Source organism: Podarcis pityusensis, assembly GCF_964106645.2.
Source record: "Podarcis pityusensis genome assembly, chromosome: 2".
Taxonomy (NCBI): domain Eukaryota; kingdom Metazoa; phylum Chordata; class Lepidosauria; order Squamata; family Lacertidae; genus Podarcis; species Podarcis pityusensis.
In genome coordinates, this window is record NC_138029.1 from 56,093,853 (window position 1) to 56,114,632 (window position 20,780).

General features: G+C 41.7%; 1 protein-coding gene across 10 annotated transcripts in view; it reads right to left on the bottom strand.

Annotated features, from left to right (window-relative positions):
• The window catches only part of ARHGAP26 (Rho GTPase activating protein 26), a 222,477-nt gene that overhangs the window by 139,673 nt on the left and 62,024 nt on the right, over positions 1–20,780 (bottom strand). For 4 of the 10 annotated variants that reach the window (XM_080997149.1, XM_080997154.1, XM_080997152.1 and 1 more), the window contains 7 exons: positions 20,372–20,443; positions 17,594–17,695; positions 14,294–14,404; positions 10,846–10,950; positions 9,877–10,006; positions 7,403–7,518; positions 4,375–4,469 (listed from right to left, as the gene is read on the bottom strand). In XM_080997149.1, coding sequence (XP_080853275.1) covers positions 4,375–4,469; positions 7,403–7,518; positions 9,877–10,006; positions 10,846–10,950; positions 14,294–14,404; positions 17,594–17,695; positions 20,372–20,443 — 731 coding nt within the window. Of the gene's footprint in view, positions 1–4,374; positions 4,470–7,402; positions 7,519–9,876; positions 10,007–10,845; positions 10,951–14,293; positions 14,405–15,795; positions 16,752–17,593; positions 17,696–20,371; positions 20,444–20,780 lie in introns of those variants that run through there. The other 6 variants (XM_080997151.1, XM_080997155.1, XM_080997153.1 and 3 more) reach the window with 3 other exon arrangements.

Sequence of the window (20,780 nt, forward strand, 5' to 3'; positions counted from 1 at the left end):
GGTCAGTTAACTCCCCCTGTCTCCAAAAGTCTCTCCCACGCCTAATACTGCAGCCTTGTGGGATAGAACCTATACCACTAGTTATATCAGTCTGTCAAAGTTGGCCCAGCCACTAAAAGCAGTCACATTGCACATGTTACTACAACAGGAGGTTTAAAAAGTGGGCAGTCCATACTATAGTTATAAGTTACAAATGTGATGGGGATGTAGAGCTCTTTTAGCAGATCATGATCACACAGGACTGCATTTGTGTTAGGATTAACAACAGTTAATATGAGAATATGCATAATAAAGTATCAACACTTAAGGACAGGTGCGAAGGAGGGCCAAGTTCACACATGAGAAGGGAGAGTGGTCCTGTGGCTGTTGCTCATCTTGGTTAATCATTATGTTTGCACCTGCCCTATGTGTCAAAGTAGTGACAACTATGGATCATGATAAAGATAGCAAATAGCAGGCTAGGAATAATGATTCAAATTATTTCTATTTATTTTTTATTTTATTTTTTAATTAAAATTGTATACTGTCCTTCATCCAAGGATCACAGGGCAGTTACAATGTAAAAACACAAAAACACAAAATGCAAATAGTAAGCAAAAATAATAACACCCCCAAAAGTTTAAAAGGCTATAGGTTGTTTAATTAGCCAACGGCTTACTAAATGTGATTTAAGTTTTATTAGGAAGCTAAGCCTCTGTGCCTAACTTTTCTTTTAAATATACACATGCTAAAAATGTACTTCTTGAGAGTATTAACAAATTTATGTGACTTACACCTCCTGGGCCATATGCAACTAACTAGTGCCACTAGCAGAAGCCCAAGTAAAGATATCTGCTAGCGCAACAGGGTTCCCCCCTCCACTCCCACGCCTCCTGAAATTGGCTTCAGAGGGCTGTTGGGAAAACCCCAGTACAGCATGCAGGGGGGAAAGAGCGGAGATTGTTCCGTCGAGCAAGCTAAAATGCTTGGGCTGGTGGAACAATTAGCAGAGAACAACACTGAATTCTCCCCATAGTCCTGATATATTCCAAGCCTCTTACTAGTGACACTTCAAGTTATGGCAGCTTAATGCAGCAGTGGATTGCTACTAAATAAGGAGGTTATGAATGAAAGCAGAATTACTACATAGACTAAATGAGGGGTGGGTAACATATGACCCTCCAGATATCATTAGATATCATTAGACTCAACTCAACATGGCCAATGGTCAAGGGGTGATAACTGCAGTAGTCCAGCAAAGACTTGGGAGCCAAAGACTAATCACCACCCCCAGACATGATGACATTGCTTGATGATAAAAATTACAAATTTCCACACTGATGTAAATAAGCAGAAATTTAAAACAGTATCACAAAAACCTTGTCCTAAGCGATGTGAACAACTGAACTCTACAACTGCAATGGAAGTCTCCTTATGCACAACACCTTTGGGCAATGTTTATTTTCTAGCTTAATCAAATGTTGTATCCTCTAATAAATCACGCACGACTGCCACCTACAGGCTATGCAGCAAATCTTTAAATGGTTCAGTTCTTACTGTGCATATGAACAATTTCAGGCTGTGTGCCCCAGCTGGGTCAGAAACAGCCATGCTAATGTTTCCTCAGCAATGCTTTAAGAATTACTGAAGCAACCATCTAGAGAAGATGCTGTGTTTGCAGAAAAGCTTTCAGGCGATAAAATGTCGTGTTCAACAAGTTACAGAGACACAAATCAGGGAAACGCATTAACCCACTTATTTATGGGAATGACATCATCGGCAAGCTGTTTGCATTCTTCTACAGCCCCAGCTTAAGGCTGCATAGTAAAACTTGTGCATATGCTGCAGTCCAGCAATCTGTATGAAGTCAACATTGTTGATAGTGTATTTTATCTTCCCTTGCATACGCTGCTTCCTCTCCCCTCATACCATTCCCCAACAAAAAAGGTATGGCCCCCTCTTTACTGATGAATAATAACGTGGGCACAGAAGTGGAAAGCGGTTTGGCCATACGGCTGGCTGTGATAAGATTCTCTGAATTGAAGACATCATCCCACTACATCATGTCTGTCCTATCAAATTGCTCTAGCAAAACAAATTCACACAAATAAAGCTTCAATCAGCATATCAACTTTTTTTAAGCTATGGGGAGTCAGTCTTCAATTGATTGGAAATAGTTATATGCACTTGATGTTATTTAGGTTTCAGTGTATTATTGTTACAGTTTTTTTAAAGAAATTAAACTGGACTCGCTGTCTTAACACTGTGGTAAATGTTGTTTATTTACTTGTAAGCCAAAGTCATCAATTACAGCAATACATCAACTAAAATAATTAAGTGGCTGGGGAATTTCTGGGGAAATGTTAAAGTTCTTGGGGTCAATTTTTGTTTAATAAAGTCTGAACAACAACAACAATTCACAGTCCTTATCTTGCACTCATTTCACAATGAATATAATACGGATTTTTACATGCTAGCTCCATATTGTCAACATCAAAGGGAATGGAAAACCAAAGCCTGCCTTCCAGGCATTACTATTATTGTTTTGCACTAAACACTAGGTATGGCAAAAACAAAACTTAAACGTATTAAGAATTTAATTTGTGATGTTCATGGTTACTTTAGGATAAGAGAAAGCACAATTCCAAACATCATAGCTCTCTTACCTTTAAGAGGAACAGATCAGAGATTTAATGCAAGCTGCCTGACTCAAAGCAAAGGCCATTTATGAGCACAACACTGTTTTACCATGTTGCTCGTTAGTGGCAATATTTTGAAGCCACATGAATGAAAGGATTTTATGGTATTAATGCTTGGAAGCAGGAAGGAATCACTCATGCCATCTGTCTAATGCCTCTGGAGCACCATTGCTTAGTGGCACGAAATGCAAAACAGGAAAACTGAAACAGATTGCCTGTGTTTCCTGGTCTGACTCCATCCATTCCCAATTCACTCATTCCTGCTACAGCCCAATGCCAATCCATTTTATCTGTTCCCCTAGTTTATTTTGTAATTGTAACAGATATTCAGTTGCATATCAGTTGGCGTGAGAGACGACTGGGGCAGAATGCCAAAATAAATTCCCTATATTCTGTTTCCAACTGGGCTGCTTCAGTAAAATAATAATAATAATAATCATTATCAAGGACCTTTTTTTGACTCTCTTCCGTGTGACTACACATATGACTTCTGTTGTTAAAGAACTTAGCTTGAACAAGGTGAATATTAAGCATCTACCATTTCCTTATCAATATTCCAGCACCTTTCTAAATAATGTTTCAGAAAAAGAACTTTTATTTCATATTACCTTAAAAAATATGTAACCTATTTCAGGTATGCACTTTTAGAGATAACAGATGAGAACAAGAGTACTAGCTCTGCCTTCTTCTATCATCATTACCATCACCCTTCAACTTGCAGAGGGTGACTGTCTGAAGCTGGAAGTCTAAGGGGGGCCCCACACATTTCAGAAGCCTTCCAGTGTTCAGAAGTTTCCACTGTTCAAAGATGTCCAGACAGCCACCTCCACAAGTAGGTTGGGGCTGCACCAGTGAAAGTGACAGATTGGCTCTGCCAATGCATCTGCATAGCCCTGACCACACTTTCCCATACATGTAAGCTGTAGCAATGTTGGTGATGGGAGGCTCCACTCCACCACATAGGTCACATGGCCACATAGAGCCAGTGTGGTGTAGTGGTTAAGAGCGGTAGCCACGTAATCTGGGGAACCGGGTTCGCGTCCCCGCTCCTCCACATGCAGCTGCTGGGTGACCTTGGGCCAGTCACACTTCTTTGAAGTCTCTCAGCCCCACTCACCTCACAGAGTGTTTGTTGTGGGGGAGGAAGGGAAAGGAGAATGTTAGCAGCTTTGAGACTCCTTAAAGGGAGTGAAAGGCGGGATATCAAATCCAAACTCCTCTTCTTCTTCTTCACTACTGATAGGTCCACATTTGCACAGGCTTAGAGAGATCTCACGCTGAAATAATTTAGAACTTTCCAGTTCAGTTGTTCACTTCCACCCATAGTGAATTAGACCCAAAAGGAAGCAAACAAGCATGAGGTCTGCTCCCAGGGCCCAAAACGCAGACAGCTACTAAGTAAGACATAAGCTTCTCAAAGACACATCACTAATTGTGTCTTTATTAGACTAAAGAATATAGTGTCAGCCAAAGCTTCTATCTGGCTTGATATGGGTAAAAAAAAATTAACAATGCAGACAATTCTTATAAGAATATTCTATGAATCTAGAGAATTAGAGAAATTTAGGATAGCCTCTATCTCAATTTTTCATTGCCTTGACTATCAGTGTTTATGTTGGTAACATACAATTTAATAAACAGGAACTGGCACACGCTGGGCCTACTGACAGAAAGGCAAAATACATATGCAACTCACCGATCCACTGCTTCTACATCAAAGCAAAATCTTTTCTCTATGGAATCAGTTTTTCGACGTGTGCAGGATTTGAGAATAATGGCTTCATCATCTCCCTGGCATAAGATGAAGACCAAAGATTAGACCAATTTACAGATATATTTTAAAATAACATACTGGTAATAGCCTTGTTCTGAATGTCACTTGTCTTAATTTTGTAAGTAGCATATGGCCCAATGTGGATTACTGATTAAAACTAGGCAGTACAAAAAGGTCAGTGTTGCAATACAACTTGTAATCTACCCCCCACAGAATCACAAACAGAAAACCCTGTAAAAATACATCAACCACAGAACTGATTTAAAAAATATTAAGATAGGTAGCCCCACTGGGTGTGCTCAAAGGTCCTTCTAGTCCAGCATCCTGCTTATCATCAATGGTGCAGAAAGCCCACAAGCGAGGCTTGAAAGGAAGGTAGCCTTATCCAACTATTGCTCTCCAGCAGCTGGTCTTCAGTGATGCACTCTCTGTGACCCTGGAGATCCTATTTAGCTATCAGTGCCAGTATCTGTTGACAGATCTCACTTCCATGAATCCATCTAGCCCCCTTTTTAAAAACCATCTAATGTGGTGGTCAACATCACAACCCGTGGAGTAGGCACTTGCTTATGGAAGCTCATGCCTCCATGAATTGTTTAATCTGCATGGCATTTACTTAGGGGCAAAGAGTCTTGAGAATATGTTATATGTCGTTAAGAAAAGGATGCGTGCAGGGTGAACAACGACATACAACTGCAGTCTACAACCATTTAAAGGCGCTATAAACCACATGGATTTGAGGCAGCAAAATAAGATCCTGTTCCACACCCCAACCACAGTTACTTCACCCACCTCAAAGAGAAGCTACAGCAGGTTCTAGCTATCTCATAGGATCAATAAGTCCTTCATGCAGCGGAGTGAGAGATCTTCATTGTTCAATCACAGTGATGGCAGAGGGAGAATTTAACTGAGATTAATAAGTTTCCTCTGAGTTCCATTCTTTCACCACCAAGGTCAAGTTGCCCCTTGACCCTATTAAGGCACCAGAATGTTGTCTTTCCAGGGATAGAAACCTTAGTATACAAGTCTTACCAGTAATCTATTTCTTTCAGATGACTGGAAGTCCTGTACACTTGACTACTATTGACTGTAATCCAATTTCCTTTCTTGAAGAAAACTAGATATGCCCATCACCTTATCAGACAGAGCCACTCCTCTATTGTTGGATTTGATTTGATTCAATTTAGTGATTCTTAGAAATATCAGGTGGGGATGGGGAGAGAAGACTACAAAAGGCTACTCTGGCAGAGAAATACCACTGATGGTAACAGCCATTCCCAGACCATGAATCATCCTGCAAATAATAATAATAAATAAATCAACAGGAAGAGACTGGTCTACTCTATTGGGGAAGCAGAGCCAGGTGGGTGCCAAGCAGTGACTTCACAGAACAACCTGACCTAGTGAGGGGAATATTAATGTTCTTTTATGATTATGTTAAGGAGAATCCCAGGACTGCAAATTCAACTGCAAGTAAATAAAATGCTGCAGGACAAGCCAAAGTGAATGTAATGATTCATCCCATTCCCTTAACAAATGCACCCCATCAACACCTGCTGCCTAGAGGCACCTCCTTGTGCTACATGAAAATAATAGCCACAGGCCTGTCCAACCATAGAAGGGCCTACTTCATTGAAGATTTGAAATGCTTCCAAGGTTTTCATATGAAACAACCTTATTCTGGAATAAATGTTTCCCAAGTTATCTCAGGGCAAATTCTCTTCTAGGACTATGCATGTACTTTCAGGGTAAGCCTCAAAGAAATCTAGCCAACTCCAGTTTCAGTTCCTAAGCTCACAAAAACTGCCCCCCTCCCCAATTCTCATGCTGAATTTTAACACCATGCACATACATGCATCTGCATGCACGCACAAGTGGTCTGTGGCCTGGCCATTTTGCACCCCCTTTCTCTCTGCTTCAAAATGAGGGGTGGGTGTAATTAATTGATTCAAACAAAATGATTGCATATTCCTAACCCAGTCAAAAAAGTTGGCCCGAATTTACTGACCCTCATCCACTAGCAAACATGTAACCAACAAGCCAAGCTTTTCTACTTAGAGAACCTTCATGTACAACAGCAATCTACCCCTTAACAACAGCTGCTGGTGGGGGGACTACAGGTGCTGATACAAATATTAAAGGCACTTGACCTAGTCCCAGGATTTGGTCTGCAGGCACGATAAGACCACCAACTTGCCGAAGGTAAGCAAGTCTGGGACTGGTCAGTACCTGGGTGGTTGACTGCCTGGAGACAACATATGCACTGACCTTGGGTTCCATGATGGAATAAAGGTGAGACACAAATGTAAATAGATTGATGCATGCAACACTGATCTCACCACAGGGAGAAATACCAAGTGTGTTCCATCAATGTTACAATTAAAATAATAATAATAATAATTGAAATTTTTGTTTATAAAAATGCACATATAATCAATTAATTAAGAATATTGTGACCAAGATTATCAAGGGTCTGATGAAGAAAGATTGAGGGAGTTAGATATGTTTAGCCTGGAAAACAGGAGACTGAGAGGAGATATGATATGAAAGCCATCTTCAAATATCTGAAGGGCTGCCACATGGAAGAGGGAGCAGGATTGTTTTCTCCTGATGTCAAGGGTAGGATCCAAACATGTGTGTGTGTATGTGTGTGTGTGTGTGTGTGTGTAATGAAAAGAGTAAAAATCGGGAATTAGGGTATGTCTTAACTATGCAGTTTATTTATTACTAGTGAGACATTTCAACACTCAGGACTAAGTTGTTAAAAAGGACAATATTACCTTGACTGAACAGATTTTCCACAATCCCCAAATGTATTTTTAAAGTATTATTATTATTATTATTATTATTATTATTATTATTATTATTTCTATTAATGTAGTAATAGTGGTAGTAGTAGCAGCAACAGCAGCAAATACACCTAGAACTGTCCACATAGCTAGATACTTGCATTTTCACTCACCCCCTTTCCGCCAGACTTCTGGTCAAAAGGCACCATAGTTATTCGTTTAGATTCACTGTGATATGTGCAATAATGCTTCACCCAGGATGTTGTTCCAAAATGACCTAAAATAATTGAAATGGGTTGATGTTAGAGACAGAGATAAAAATAACCAATGATGAAGTAGTTGTACCTTAAAAGCCAAGCTCTTCAAGCTCCACCCAGTTGACTTTACACAGGGCAAGTCCAACTGCTCAGGTGGCAGACCTGAGGCTCCTTTTCTATAGGTAACAGTCACTCCATGTCTGGTGGCAACTCTAAATATTTCTTACACCTAAGCAATACATTATTATGGCTCTATTTCTCCATGACATCTGAGCTTGAATCCTAGCAAGATGGAGGCACTATGGATGAGTGCTGGCTATGTTTAAGAAATTGGTCCATCGCCTACCCTGGATGTTGTTGCACTCCCCTTGAAGGAGCAGGTACACAGTCTGGGAGTGCTTCTAGATCCATCCAGCTTTGCCACTTGAGGTCCACGTAGCCTCAGTGGCCAAAAGCACCTTTTACCAGTTTTGATTGATACAACAGCTATGACAGTTCCTAGACCCAGAGAGCTTGACCACAGTAGTTCAAGCATTGGTAATTTCAAGATTGGATTACTCCAATGCACTTCCCTTATGCTTGGTCTGGAAACTGCAGTTAGTGCAAAATGTTGCAGCACAGCTGTCAACATGTGTGAGACCATGTGAGCATATAACACCTTTGCTCAGAGATCTGCACTGGTTGTCTATTTGTTACCAGGCCAAGTTCAAGTGTTACTATTGGTATATAAAGCCCTTAGCATCTTGGGACCAGTTTACATGTGGGATTGGCTTATTACATATGTGCCACTCAATGATTTTGATCTGTGGAACTGGCATTGTTACATATGCCACACACTACTCATTGCACACTTGTAAAAAACAAAACACAGCAGTCTTGGGTGTAGCAGTACCTACACTTTGGAATTCCCTATTGACATCAGACAGGTGCCCTCAACATACTCTTTTTGGCATCTGCTTAAAACATTTTTGTTTGGGAAATCCTATTCAGAAACATAGGTGTTGATTTTTAAAATCTCAGCTTAGCTAATGAATAATTTTAATTAGCTTTTAATTTTTAAATTGCTTCTTTGTAATGTTGATAATTTTAATATTTCTTGTAAACTGCTTAGAGTTTTTATTACAATCAAGTGCTATATAACTTTTGTTAAATAAATTAAAATAATTGGCCCCACTCCTGATTTTTTTTCCATTATGGAAATCAAGGCTGTTTCAACCAGAGCCAGTCTAACAAGGCCCTAGCCTAAAGCCCATGATTTTCATAATACAGCACTGATGCAGTCTACTAATTTTACCCTAAACATTTGCCAAGAAGCCTTCTTAGAAACCTGACCAAAGTCTCACTATTTACATTAATGCCATGCTGGTTTTGATGATGATGGCATCAGCACTGAATATTTTTTTAAAAAATTAAACAGTTATCTATATGTTTTGATTTGCAAAAGAAAAAATAATGAAGTGGTCCACTGAGACCTCTAGCAATTTTCCACTAATCTGCAGGGGGAAAGGTCTGGGAACTGCTGTTGAGGAACATCAATTCATAATCACCACAACTGTACTCTGAAAAGGGTAGCATGATGTAGCATTTTTGTATAAAAAGAAATGGCTCAACTAGCATCCTTTTCAATATGCTTAAAGTAAGGCAGGATCTATTTAAAGCTTTCAATAAAAGTTTCTAAGCTAGAGATAACTGGGGCCAGTAAGAACTGTTGAATGAAATCTTTTAAAAACCAATGTTGTGCATGTTCTCGGTAGTGGTGCCCTCCCAGTGGAACACCCTCCCTTCAGATGTCAAGGAAATAAACAACAATCTGAGCTTTAGAAGAGGAGGAGGAGTTTGGATTTGATATCCTGCTTTATCACTACCCTAAGGAGTCTCAAAGCGGCTAACAGTCTCCTTTCCCTTCCTCCCCCATAACAAATACTCTGTGAGGCTGAGAGACTTCAGAGAAGTGTGACTAGCCCAAGTCACCCAGCAGCTGCACGTGGAGGAGAAGGGAATCGAACCCAGTTCACCAGAGTCCACTGCTCTTAACTACTACACCACGATGAAGGCAGCCCTGTTTAGGGAAGTTTTTTAAGGATTGATGTTTTTATTATGTTTTTAGATATGTTGTCAGCCGCCCAGAGTGGGGTATTGGTGGTATTATATTATTATTATTATTATTATTATTATTATTATTATTATTATTTCAGGGGAACTACACACCTTGACATTGGGGAGGGGATTCTACGCAGGCAACAGGAGCTTAGGTCAGCCTTGTTCATACAGACAAGAGAGGCTCATCCTGTTTTCCTAACTAAAATAAGAACTATCACCAGTCAACTCAAAAGTCCATTGCATAGCAGCTACATGATCCCAGGGGAAGCAACACATACGCTTTTCCTGGACATAGAGATATCCTTCCATTGTAAAAGGGCTGATGTTTTTGTGCTCGTGGGGATTCTCCTTCATCTTCCTCATCAAGGACTCAACCTCTGATCTTGTGCCTTCAAAGCGATTTCTTGTCTGCATTTAAAGTAGATGGCAAAAAAGTGGTGTTAGGTAGCCTTTACCAGCCTTAAAACACACAGGATCCAGAAAAAGAAGCTGCTACTGCTATGGGTGCACAAAGGAACCAACAGCTTCATATAAACCCTTAAACTCACACATGCTTGGGATCACAGAGGGGTTGCGTGGTGTGAACTAACAGCACATTTATGAACTCTCATGTGCAATTTTTATATATAAATAAAAAGTACCATTTTTATGGCTATCTGAATAGAGATACGCTTATCTGTTAGTGTATGCATATAGTTCCAGTTCAAAGTATGAGCATTCCACAAATACACCAGAGTTTCTCAAAGACTGATGAAGAGGTAGTATTCCTCTTTTCCTCAGTATTTCCTCCTCAGTATTTTGAGAAACACAGGTATGCAATAACATAACTATATACACCTAAGAACCTCCCAAATGCAAATCCTTCCACATAAAACCACAAGGCAATTTTCCAATTATGAAGCAATTCATCCTACATGAGAAGTGGAGGCTGAAAGTTGCCAACATCAGCTTCTGGCAGTAACACTCACAAATGATGTCACATTCTTGAAGAAGCAAACAATGGTTTTAAATACTTACTGAAATTATTGCACTTAGGCATGGACATGGATAGACAGCTGGCTCTCAACATTCATAAACAGAAGGAAACAAGCTGCTATGGAGGCTATGTGTTAGGTCACCATGCTTACCCCCTGTCCACTGGGGGAGTGGGGATTGCTTGTGTACAGTTTTAACCTCTCAATAACATCCTTTGTGAAAAGTTGGTAAAATTGCATTGTCTCTGTTAAGTGATTCCACTCTGTGCTTACATTTTGTATGCTAATTGTCAGCTCTGTCTTGAAATCACTGAAATCCTTTGCAAGCTCATAGCCATGGTGGTAGAATGTGAATAGTCCTTGCAGAAATGCCAGCAGCTGCAAGAGAGAAGGAAAATTTTAAAAAACACCAAGTGGCTGAGGTAAGAGAGAGACAGATAGACAGACATGCTCTCACTGGATTCTACTGTCGTACCTCAGCTCCCGAACACCTTGGGAGTTGAACGTTCCGGCTCCTGAAAGATCAAAAACCAGGACTGTGTGTTCTGGTTTTCGAACCTTCTTTTGGAAGCTGAACGTCTGATGGGGCTTCTGTGGCTTTTGATTGGCTGCAGGAGCTTCTTGCAGCCAATCAGAAGCCGCGCTTTGGAAGTCTAATGTTTCAGAAGTCGAATGGACTTCCGGAATGGATTCTGTTCGACTTCCGAGGTACGACTGTGTTTACTCAAGGAGAGAGTTATTGCTACTGCCCTTTCTTCCCATTCAACATCACAGTGCACCCCCAAAGGAAAAAAGAAAAGAAACTACAGTTATTCTGTGCACACATACCTAGGAATTAGTCCTATTGACCAAAATAGGAGTTACATCCACAACATGGCTGCACACCTATATTGGAGTAAGCACCACTGAACTCAATGGGACCTACTTCTAACTAAAACATGGGTCACCGGCAAAGTACCCATGGGCACAGATCTGCCACCAGAGGCCTTCCCTGATGCCCACAGAGTTCCATTCCTGCACTAAAATCAGGCTTAAAAGAGGCCTTCTTTAAGCAACAGAAGGCTTTCTTTCCACACACACACATCTAATGGGGGGGGGCGGCGATTACATCTGGGGAGAGTTGTTGCACATGTGTGATACCCACAACAGTTTCTATGCCAAAACACTTTGCAACCTCTGAACTAAAGCATCCCTAGTCTAAATGTACGCAACAGGTTTGCTTTTTTAATCACTCTTTTACTAGCATTATTGTATGACACTGCAACCTCTGGAGCTTTCAAAACTTCTCTTCTGATACAGATCACAGTACTGACAGTAGCAGACAGCTTCTTTAAAGCATTTTCGTCCACTTAAGCCTTTAAATTTAACTTGAAAGGCCTGGTAAGACCTTCAGTGAGCAAAAGGCTCAAGCATATATGTAGCCATGCCTCACTCTCTCAGGTGAGTGATGTCCTGCTCAGTCTCAAGAGGACTACATTATACTGCATCTGGGATTTGTGCATTCAACTCAGGAACATAACACATATGTAAAACATGCCACATTTTAAAGAGCTTCTTTAATTCACACCCCTTCTCCTGCTTGCCACTCTTTGCCCCATTTTAAATAAATAGTCATTCTGTACTTTCCCTGTGTTTGTGTGCACACAGACACACCATACACACTGAATGTGGTTTAGAAACATTCCACAAAACAATTTAAGCAACGCATCAGCAATGCCTAGTGCCATCTGCAGGTCAGATACAGAAGTTACGCAAGAATTTTGTCGTTTTATCTATACAGTCATACCTCGGGTTGAAGTAGCTTCAGGTTAAGCATTTTCAGGTTGCGCTCCACGGTGACCCGGAAGTAACAGAGCGTGTTAATTCCGGGTTTCGCCGCTCGCGCAGACGCTCAAAACGACATCACGCGCATGCACGGAAGCGGCGAAACATGACCTGCGCACGCGCAAGTTGCGTTCGCTTCAGGATGTGAATGGGGCTCCGGAACGGAGCCTGTTCGCATCCAGAGGTACCACTGTACTGGTAAGAGTACTGTGGACTTTATTCCTTCAAAGCTCCAGGGTGGAAGGAAAGGATACCCACCCAATCTTCATTTTACAATAATGGAAACACGGCTCAGATGAAGTCAGTAGTGTCCCAGGACCATAAAATCACAAAAGCTATTTTGAGGAATACATGAAATGAACAGGTCTATTTTTTTTTATCGTTTGGAGGGAGTAATAGGCAAACCTCTCTATTCAGAAGCTACTAACATACGCTTTCGGAATGTAAAAACCTTGCATACCAATGATGAAATTTCTGCCTAACAAAAATACTGCTTCCGAAGAGAATTGACTGAAAGTACTGCCTAGGAAAACATGAGGTGTGGATCAGACAACTTACTAAATGTTACCTCAGCCATGAACGCACTAATGTCTCAGCTTCAGTTCTCTACACAAGCCCTCTCAGGATATGGTGTCATACATTCCCTACTTGGGTAAGGTGCTTGAGCATGTGGTGGTGGTCCAGCTTCAGGAATTTGTGGATGGGATTAATTACCTTGACCTCAATTTTAACTCATGAGCTATTGCTGCAATCTGCTCTGATTGTATATTTTATCTTTATGAATGCTGTTTTTATTGTGTTATGTGAGCTGGTCTTTGACCGTAATAAATTATCTCTCTTGTACCTTGACCCATTTCAGTCCTGACCTGCTTTCAGCACTGAAAGTGGCTCTGGTTATGTTGATGGTTACAGAAATAGTTCAGGAACGCAGTATCTCAAGGACCGCCTCTTCCCATATGAAGGGACCCAAACCTTGTGGTCATCATCTGATGCCCCTTTCTGTGCCTCCTCTATGAGAGGTCCAGAGTGCGGCAACATGAGAACAAGCCTTTTCTGCAGTGGCTCCCCGGCTGGCAGGTGGCTGCAAGAAACTCCCACAGCCGGTTGCCCAGCAAGGAAAAAAATTCTGATCATCCGTTTTTTATTCAGTATTTACAGAGAGAGGCTTTGGAACACAACCTCTTGGAGGTTCTGAACCACAGACTGAAATCAGTTATAGGCTGAATGTTGTTAAACTAAGGTAAAGCTTAATATTGCTCTTAGTCAGAAGGCTGGCAGATCCGGTAATAGAGTCTCAGCCTGTTCTGGACTGTATTATAACCCACTGCCTTCTCGTTTCCTTTAATTTACTTTTACAATTCCATGGACCTAAAAAATTACAGGACTCTACAGATTGTGCTTGTCAATTAGTGTCTATGGGGTTTAGCTGAAATCCTGTGAGGCAATCATATCAAGTACAGAAGAGGTTAATAAAGTCAGCTCTGTTTCAACCAACCATTGCAAGAGGGAGGAAAACTGGGAGGTACTGTGATATTCACAGGCACACACTTCCAGGTGATTTGAGACCACACCACAAAAGGCAACAGGTCCCATCCTGCTTAGGTGTGAGACTGATGAAGGCCACTGTTAGTGATCCTATTCAAATTCAGACGATTGTCTCACAGTTTATGAGAAAACAGAAGGCACTCCAACATTGTTACTCTATCATTAATGCCTTTTTGGAAACTCAATCACTGTGACAAAATTGATTCTTTTTAAAGTGTAGGAGACTTCACAGCAGCTGTTTGTCAGTTTTCCCATCTGAACTGCAAGCAAGCAGTTAGAACCATCTCCAATATCTACTATACCATAAAACAGTTCACAGGGTAACAATGAAAAGCCACGACTGTTTACTTACTGGTTCCACAAACTCAAACATCTTCCTCTCTTGAACTTCTTGTACTTTGAAGACATACTCAAGGGAGACTTCATAGAAGTGCTGTCGAACCAGGTCCACCTGGCTGTCTGCCTGTCAAATCACCATGTGGATTAAAAAGATACAAAGCAGCTATTAAATGTTAACATTTGCCACCAATATTATGCAAAGTACTGCTTGCACAGTAATCTTCACAAAAGAAAGTTGAGTTCCAGAAAAAAGTAGACAGGACATCCAAACATTATACCAAGTCCACAAGAACAATTACTCTCCATCTCATTGAGGAACCCTAGGCTCTGAAGGAATTTCAGGGTTTCCCAGAATGAATCTCCTTTAAAAAAAAAAAAGGAAATAATTCCTTTTATTTGAATTATTCACAAAGAAACAGCATGAGATCTAAATTGGCACCAAACAGCTACTGCTTAGATTTCTCACAAGCTGTTAGGAGTTGTTGGTTGTTGGTAAAGGTAAAGAGACCCCTGAACATTAGGTTCAGTCGTACCCGACTCTGGGGTTGCGGCGCTCATCTCGCTTTACTGGCCGAGGGAGCCGGTGTCCAGCTTCCGGGTCATGTGGCCAGCATGACTAAGCCGCTTCTGGTGAACCAGAGCAGCACACGGAAACGCCGTTTACCTTCCCGCCAGAGCGGTACCTATTTATCTACTTGCATTTGCACTACTTGCACTTTGATGTGCTTTCGAACTGCTAGGTTGGTTGTTGGTAGTGTTATATTAATTTGCGTATTCATAATTCGTAAATCTATCTTCCTCTAAGGTCAGGAAGGCATACAGTGCATGCTTCTTCTCCCTTTTAACTTTACAACAATCCTACAAAATGTAGGTCACTGGACCAAAGTCACCTAGTATACTTCATGGCTGAGAGGGGGCATTGAACCAGGGTCTCTCAAGTTTATGTAACTCAAAGGCAGCTTGAAGGCCTCCTTAGTGGTCATGCCTCGATTATGGGATGTTCCCCCGGTTACCCACCTTAGGATCTTTCAGGCACCAAATGAAGACCTCCTAATTCTCCTAAGCATTTGAATACATTTATAACTATTTATACATTTACAAATATTGCTGATTTTATGCTGCTTATTGTTTGGGCTCATGCCTGCTTTTTATGAACTTTTGAGCAGGTTGTTTTAAATCTATGACAGCTGACGGTATTTGTATCTTACTGATTTAGATTTGTGAAAACACCCAAGGGATATGGTTAAATTGAGCAGCATATGAAATACAAAAATATAAAGTAAATACTAATGTTCACAAGGGTCCAGTGTACAAGGAGTGGGATACTCTTAAGTGAAGTCAGTAAGACATGGTGCCATATTAGCAGGCTTGCTAAGCAACTAAATGAATTCCAACCTCCCAGATGTTTGGCCAGCAGAAGAAACTCAGAGCTCTCAACACATGAACTATTGTCTTTGGCTGAGCCAGACACACCCGCGAAGCAGCTGTATGTTATTAATGAAGCACAGCACCCACTCTTCTAAAATTACCACAAACAACGATCTTCTCCACACACATTTGTCATTCTTCTGGCATGCTTCCCCTTCTGAAATCCTAGCTCAATAGCTAAATCCTCAGACATTTCAAGGCTGAGGCACCCCTGCTTCCATATGGAAGCTGAAAACATTTGGACACCTCATTCAAAATCTAAGGCACCTAAACCAAAATATCACTCAGGCGAAGCTGTCACTCAGTCAAGATAGCTTGAGCGTACAAAGAGCTTGTAAAGGTAAAATTAGTGAGGGCTCAATGGCTATCAGGCATTCTAAGCACCAAATACGGAGGCATATCTAAAATGGAAAGCTCAGAGCTCCTTCTGGCAAAAATAAAATGTTTAATGTAACTTCTTTTCCAAAAGTACCCAGAACTAAAGATGAATGTGAAAGATGTCCACAAGGTGGCGCCATTATTCAGTGGTTACATACAAGAATTGTAGCTGAAAGGAGGCAAACAATTAGCTAGTTAGTTCTAATTGATAGACAAAATTCAGCACGCCACTGTCTGACTGCCCTCACTAACTCCTCAGGTTTCTCAGGTCAAAACTGAGTAAGGGCGGAAACAATGACTGGCAGAACACATGGGTGGGTGTGCTGTAAGGCACAAGGGTCCTCTCAGGGTCTACACCAGGCCCTTTAGTTCCCTATCCCACAACCCACAGTTTTTCCTCAGTCATCCCTGCCATCCATCTCTGCCCCCGCCTCATATTAATTTATATTAATTCAGTCCACTGCTCCATCTGCCTCTTTCCTTCAGCGATACTGCATGTACACTCTTTGTTCCTTAGGTTTCATTAGAGTCCTCTGACTTTCTATCCAAGCCCTTGTCTGCCCTTCAGAGCTCCTCCTCACAACAATTTTTTTTAATCTCAGCAAACTAGCTACTGTTCCTCTCTTTCACAAAATAGAGGTTTTTGTTGCCAGCAGCCTTGCTCTCTTGAGTAGCCAGGATGTTCCCAAACATTCCATTACCTCAGAAATTTCACTACCCATAAGTTTCACTAGTCCAATATTCACCACAATTACTGCACAACAGCTAACCATCAAACAGTTATTGGATGCGTTCGCCAAATATTAGAGATCGGCTGGGATTCTAATAACTTGTTGTATTTTAAGTAAATCAAACGGTTCCTCAGTCTGCCTATCCTTTGTTTACACTGACTGCAGTTCTCAAAAAACGATTAACATGCCACTGTCTTCAATATCATTGTTTTTACATCATCGAAGGATCACATTCTCTTGGCTACAGCAAATTCTCCTTCCCCCTTTCATTCTGGAGGTGAACCCCTGAATCTTAAAACTATTTATTTTAGGAACAAACAACACATTTTAAAAAACAATAATGACTTCAATGTGAAGGAAATCATTGCAGGAGACAAACAGGAAGAAGGAGTTTAATTCTTTCCTACTTTGCCACAGTCCCAGCAAAAATCCCCCTTCAACAATGCTTTCTACATCCGGAGGAAAGCTTCCATTGGCACCAACAGCAGCTTGACTCCAGCAGCCAATATGTATTTCACTTAACATATTCATAATCCATGCCCTAACAAAGCTCAAAACAAGAGCTCACGTAGTCTCAAATTCAAGAGTTGTTTTTGTTTTTTAAAATTGCAAAAATGGGTTTTAACATATTGTGTTGCCTGGGCTCTTAAAACCAAGTTCCAGAAACTTCAGAAAAGGCCTTTCTTTCTCATTGCAGCCTGAGCCCTGAAGTGCATAAGCAATTAATGGGGTCTATAACAGGGAAGCGTGACAAGAAAACAAGAAGCCAATCTCACCTCTTGAAGTTGGGATTCCTTCTTCTTGGAAGACAGGTTTAAGTGCTTTTCTAACACACCACAATATTTCTCCGTCTCCTTGTCGTATTTTTTCTTGGCTTCCTGCCAAAATATGTCATATACATATCAACAATAATTGCATTGCCGCAGTACTTCAGCATGTCAAAGGAAGGTTGATCCAAATGCTAACATGCTCTTTTATTAATTCTAAAAATTTAACATAAAATTTTACTGTACTACAACTCCCATCATCCTCACCCCAGTCATGCTAGCTGGAGTCCAACTAAATTTAGAGGACACCATATTGACTACCCCTGTTTTAGGTTATGGCCTTTGCTAACATCAAATTAATTCCACCGCCTTGTGCAATTCGATTCCAGCTCTGGTGTCACTCCTAGGTGACGTTGTAAATCAAACACCAAAATCAGAGCCTCTTCAATAAAGAGTTTACAAGAAGCCTCTGTTTTACAAGAAGAAAGGCTGAAGGAAAGTGAAACTGGCAGAAGCCCATATATCTTAAGAGCAGCAACAAGTTGTTATAGTAACAAAGCAAGACAAGACAGAGGACAAAAGGTACAATGCCTCACAGAAACTGAGTAAAAATTAGAGCTGTGCCTAATCTCAGAAATTTCTGAGATGAAAGATGGGGTTTTAGGTTGAGAGACTCCCCTGAAAATACAGCAGCAGACTTCCTGCTGCTGCTCTCCTGCTTTCTTCTTCCCTCACTAATGTCAGCTAATGAACAAGCCCATGAAGAATGCCAAGGCATCATGGTACTAAGTAGTGCATATTCTTGTGCATTTTCAGCAGCAATGGACAACATCCAGCCCCTGGGCATAACCCACTATTATTATTAATTAGTAGTACAGTGGTGCCCCGCAAGACGAATGCCTCGGAAGACGAAAAACTCGCAAGAGGAAAGGGTTTTGCGGTTTTTGAGGTACTTCGTAAGACGAATTTCCCTATGGGCTTGCTTCGCAAGACGAAACGTCTTGCGAGTTTGTTTCCTTCTGAAGCGGGAACTGGGCTGGCAGGGAGCAAGCGAGGGAGCGACCTACCTTTTCCAGAGGGATCCTCTTCTGGAGAGGGCACAGAGGAGGCAGGTGAGCTGGGATCCAGCGGATCTGGCTGGGTCTCTGTGCCGCCTCTGCCTCTCTCTCTCTCCCCCCCTCCCCACGTGGCTGCTCCATTTTGCCCTAACTGCGCGAAGGCAGGAGGAGGCGGGACAGAGGAGGAGGAGGAGGAGGAGGAGGAGGAGGCATCCACTGCGCTTGGGCCGCCGCGAAGGCGCCTTTGTGGGGGTGGGAAGAAGCCGGGAGCAGCTGCCGAGACTGTGGGGAGCCCGGCGGCGTGGCGCAAGGTAACGGGGGGAGCAAGGGAGAGTCCGCGCCGGGCGCTTCGTGCGTCCACCCTCGGTTCCTGGGCTCGAACTTCCTTTGGCACCTCGTGGAGAGAGAGGGAGAGGAGCGGGCTGGGGCTTTGATGTGGGACGCGGTTTGGCGGAGCGAAGACGCGGCAAGGCTTGGCGACAGAGGAAGGGGGGCTGTTTTCGTGGGGAGGTGGGAGGGGGTGTCTTTGCCTCTTCCCGGCAACAGATCCTCCAGGCTGGGGAAACTCCTCCTGCTGGGGAGCGACCCGCTTTGTGCTTTGCCTGCTATCCCATTATAATACAGTACCAGGGTGCATCCGTGCTTCACAAGACGAAAAAATCCGCAAGACGAAGAAACTTGCAGAATGGATTAATTTCGTCTTGCGAGGCACCACTGTAGTAGTAGCAGCAGTATTAGTATTAGTATACCATTCTTCATCCAAAGATCACAGGGCAGTTCACAACATAAAAATACAAAATGAGAACACAAAATACATAATAAAACAAAAACAAACCAATAACCTCCCCCAAACCCATAAAATGTTAATCAGCCAAAGGCCCAGTGATAGAAAAACCTTAATGCCTGGCACCTAAAGATACATAATGCAGGTGCCAGATGAACCTCTCTGGGGACACCATTCCACAAACGGGAAGCCACCACAGAAAAGACCTATTCTTCTGCTGCCAACCTCCTGACCTCTCATGTAGGCGGCACACGAAGAAGGGCCTCAGATTGCAGGGTCTGAATCAGTTCATATAGGGAGAGGCAGTCCTTGAGGTATTCCAGTCCTGGGTCATTTAAGGCTTTAAAGGTCAAAAACAGCACTTTGAATTGGGACCAGAAACTAATTGGCAGCCAGTGCAGTCAGGCCATCTTGCCCTGGCGAGCAACCTGGCCACTTAATTCTGTACCAGCTGCAAACTGTCTTCAAGGCCAGCCCTTCATATAACATGTTGCAGTAATCTAACCTAGAGTTGTACCAGAACATAGACAACAGAAGTTGTGGCTTGCTTTTGCTGTGTATCTTTACTGACTGCTTTTCAGGGGAGGGGGCAATTTGACAGTTTTATGGTTTTATTATTGATATTCTGTAAATTGTCATTGTGGTAAGGTGTCTTCTGTGGGCACTACCCTGTACAGTAGCCTTGAAATATATATTTTTAAGCGTAAATAAATAACATATACCTTATATACCTTATATAAAAGGCGTAGGCTTAGGCAGAGACTTTGCTTTGCTGCTGTTAAACAAGACAAAGGTTATGCTGGACATTATAGGATGCAGCAAAATACTGTAATCGAGGAATTCATACATTTTTCAAAATCCCAACATACTACATCTGTTGTGACTTTCAAACCTCCAGCATAGACAAAGGGTTTCAAGATTATCATTCGCCACTTATCTACCTACCTTAGCAGCACCAATTTGCTCCTTACGAAATTTCTCCAGAGGTGTGATTAAGACCTCACCAGCATTCTCAATCTGATGACAGTAAAGAAAAAACATTCAGATTCCTTCATTCTGATAAATGCTTCCTAACTCCTGTGCTCAATTACTAGAATTCTGTTTGAATATAGGATATTCTTCCCTCCTGAGAAACTTGTATGACTCAGAAATTTGCAGAGCATATAATTAAGGATGATGACATAAAAATAACTGGCATTTACATGTAAATACTTCAAGCAGGAACAATTCACAAGCAGTACGATATGCCTGAGAGTGTGATCCTATGTGTTGATTCAGCAGCCCCACTGAGTTCAATAAGACTAACACCCAGGCTAATTGGCATAGGATTACAGCCCAGTTCACCTAGGCCCTT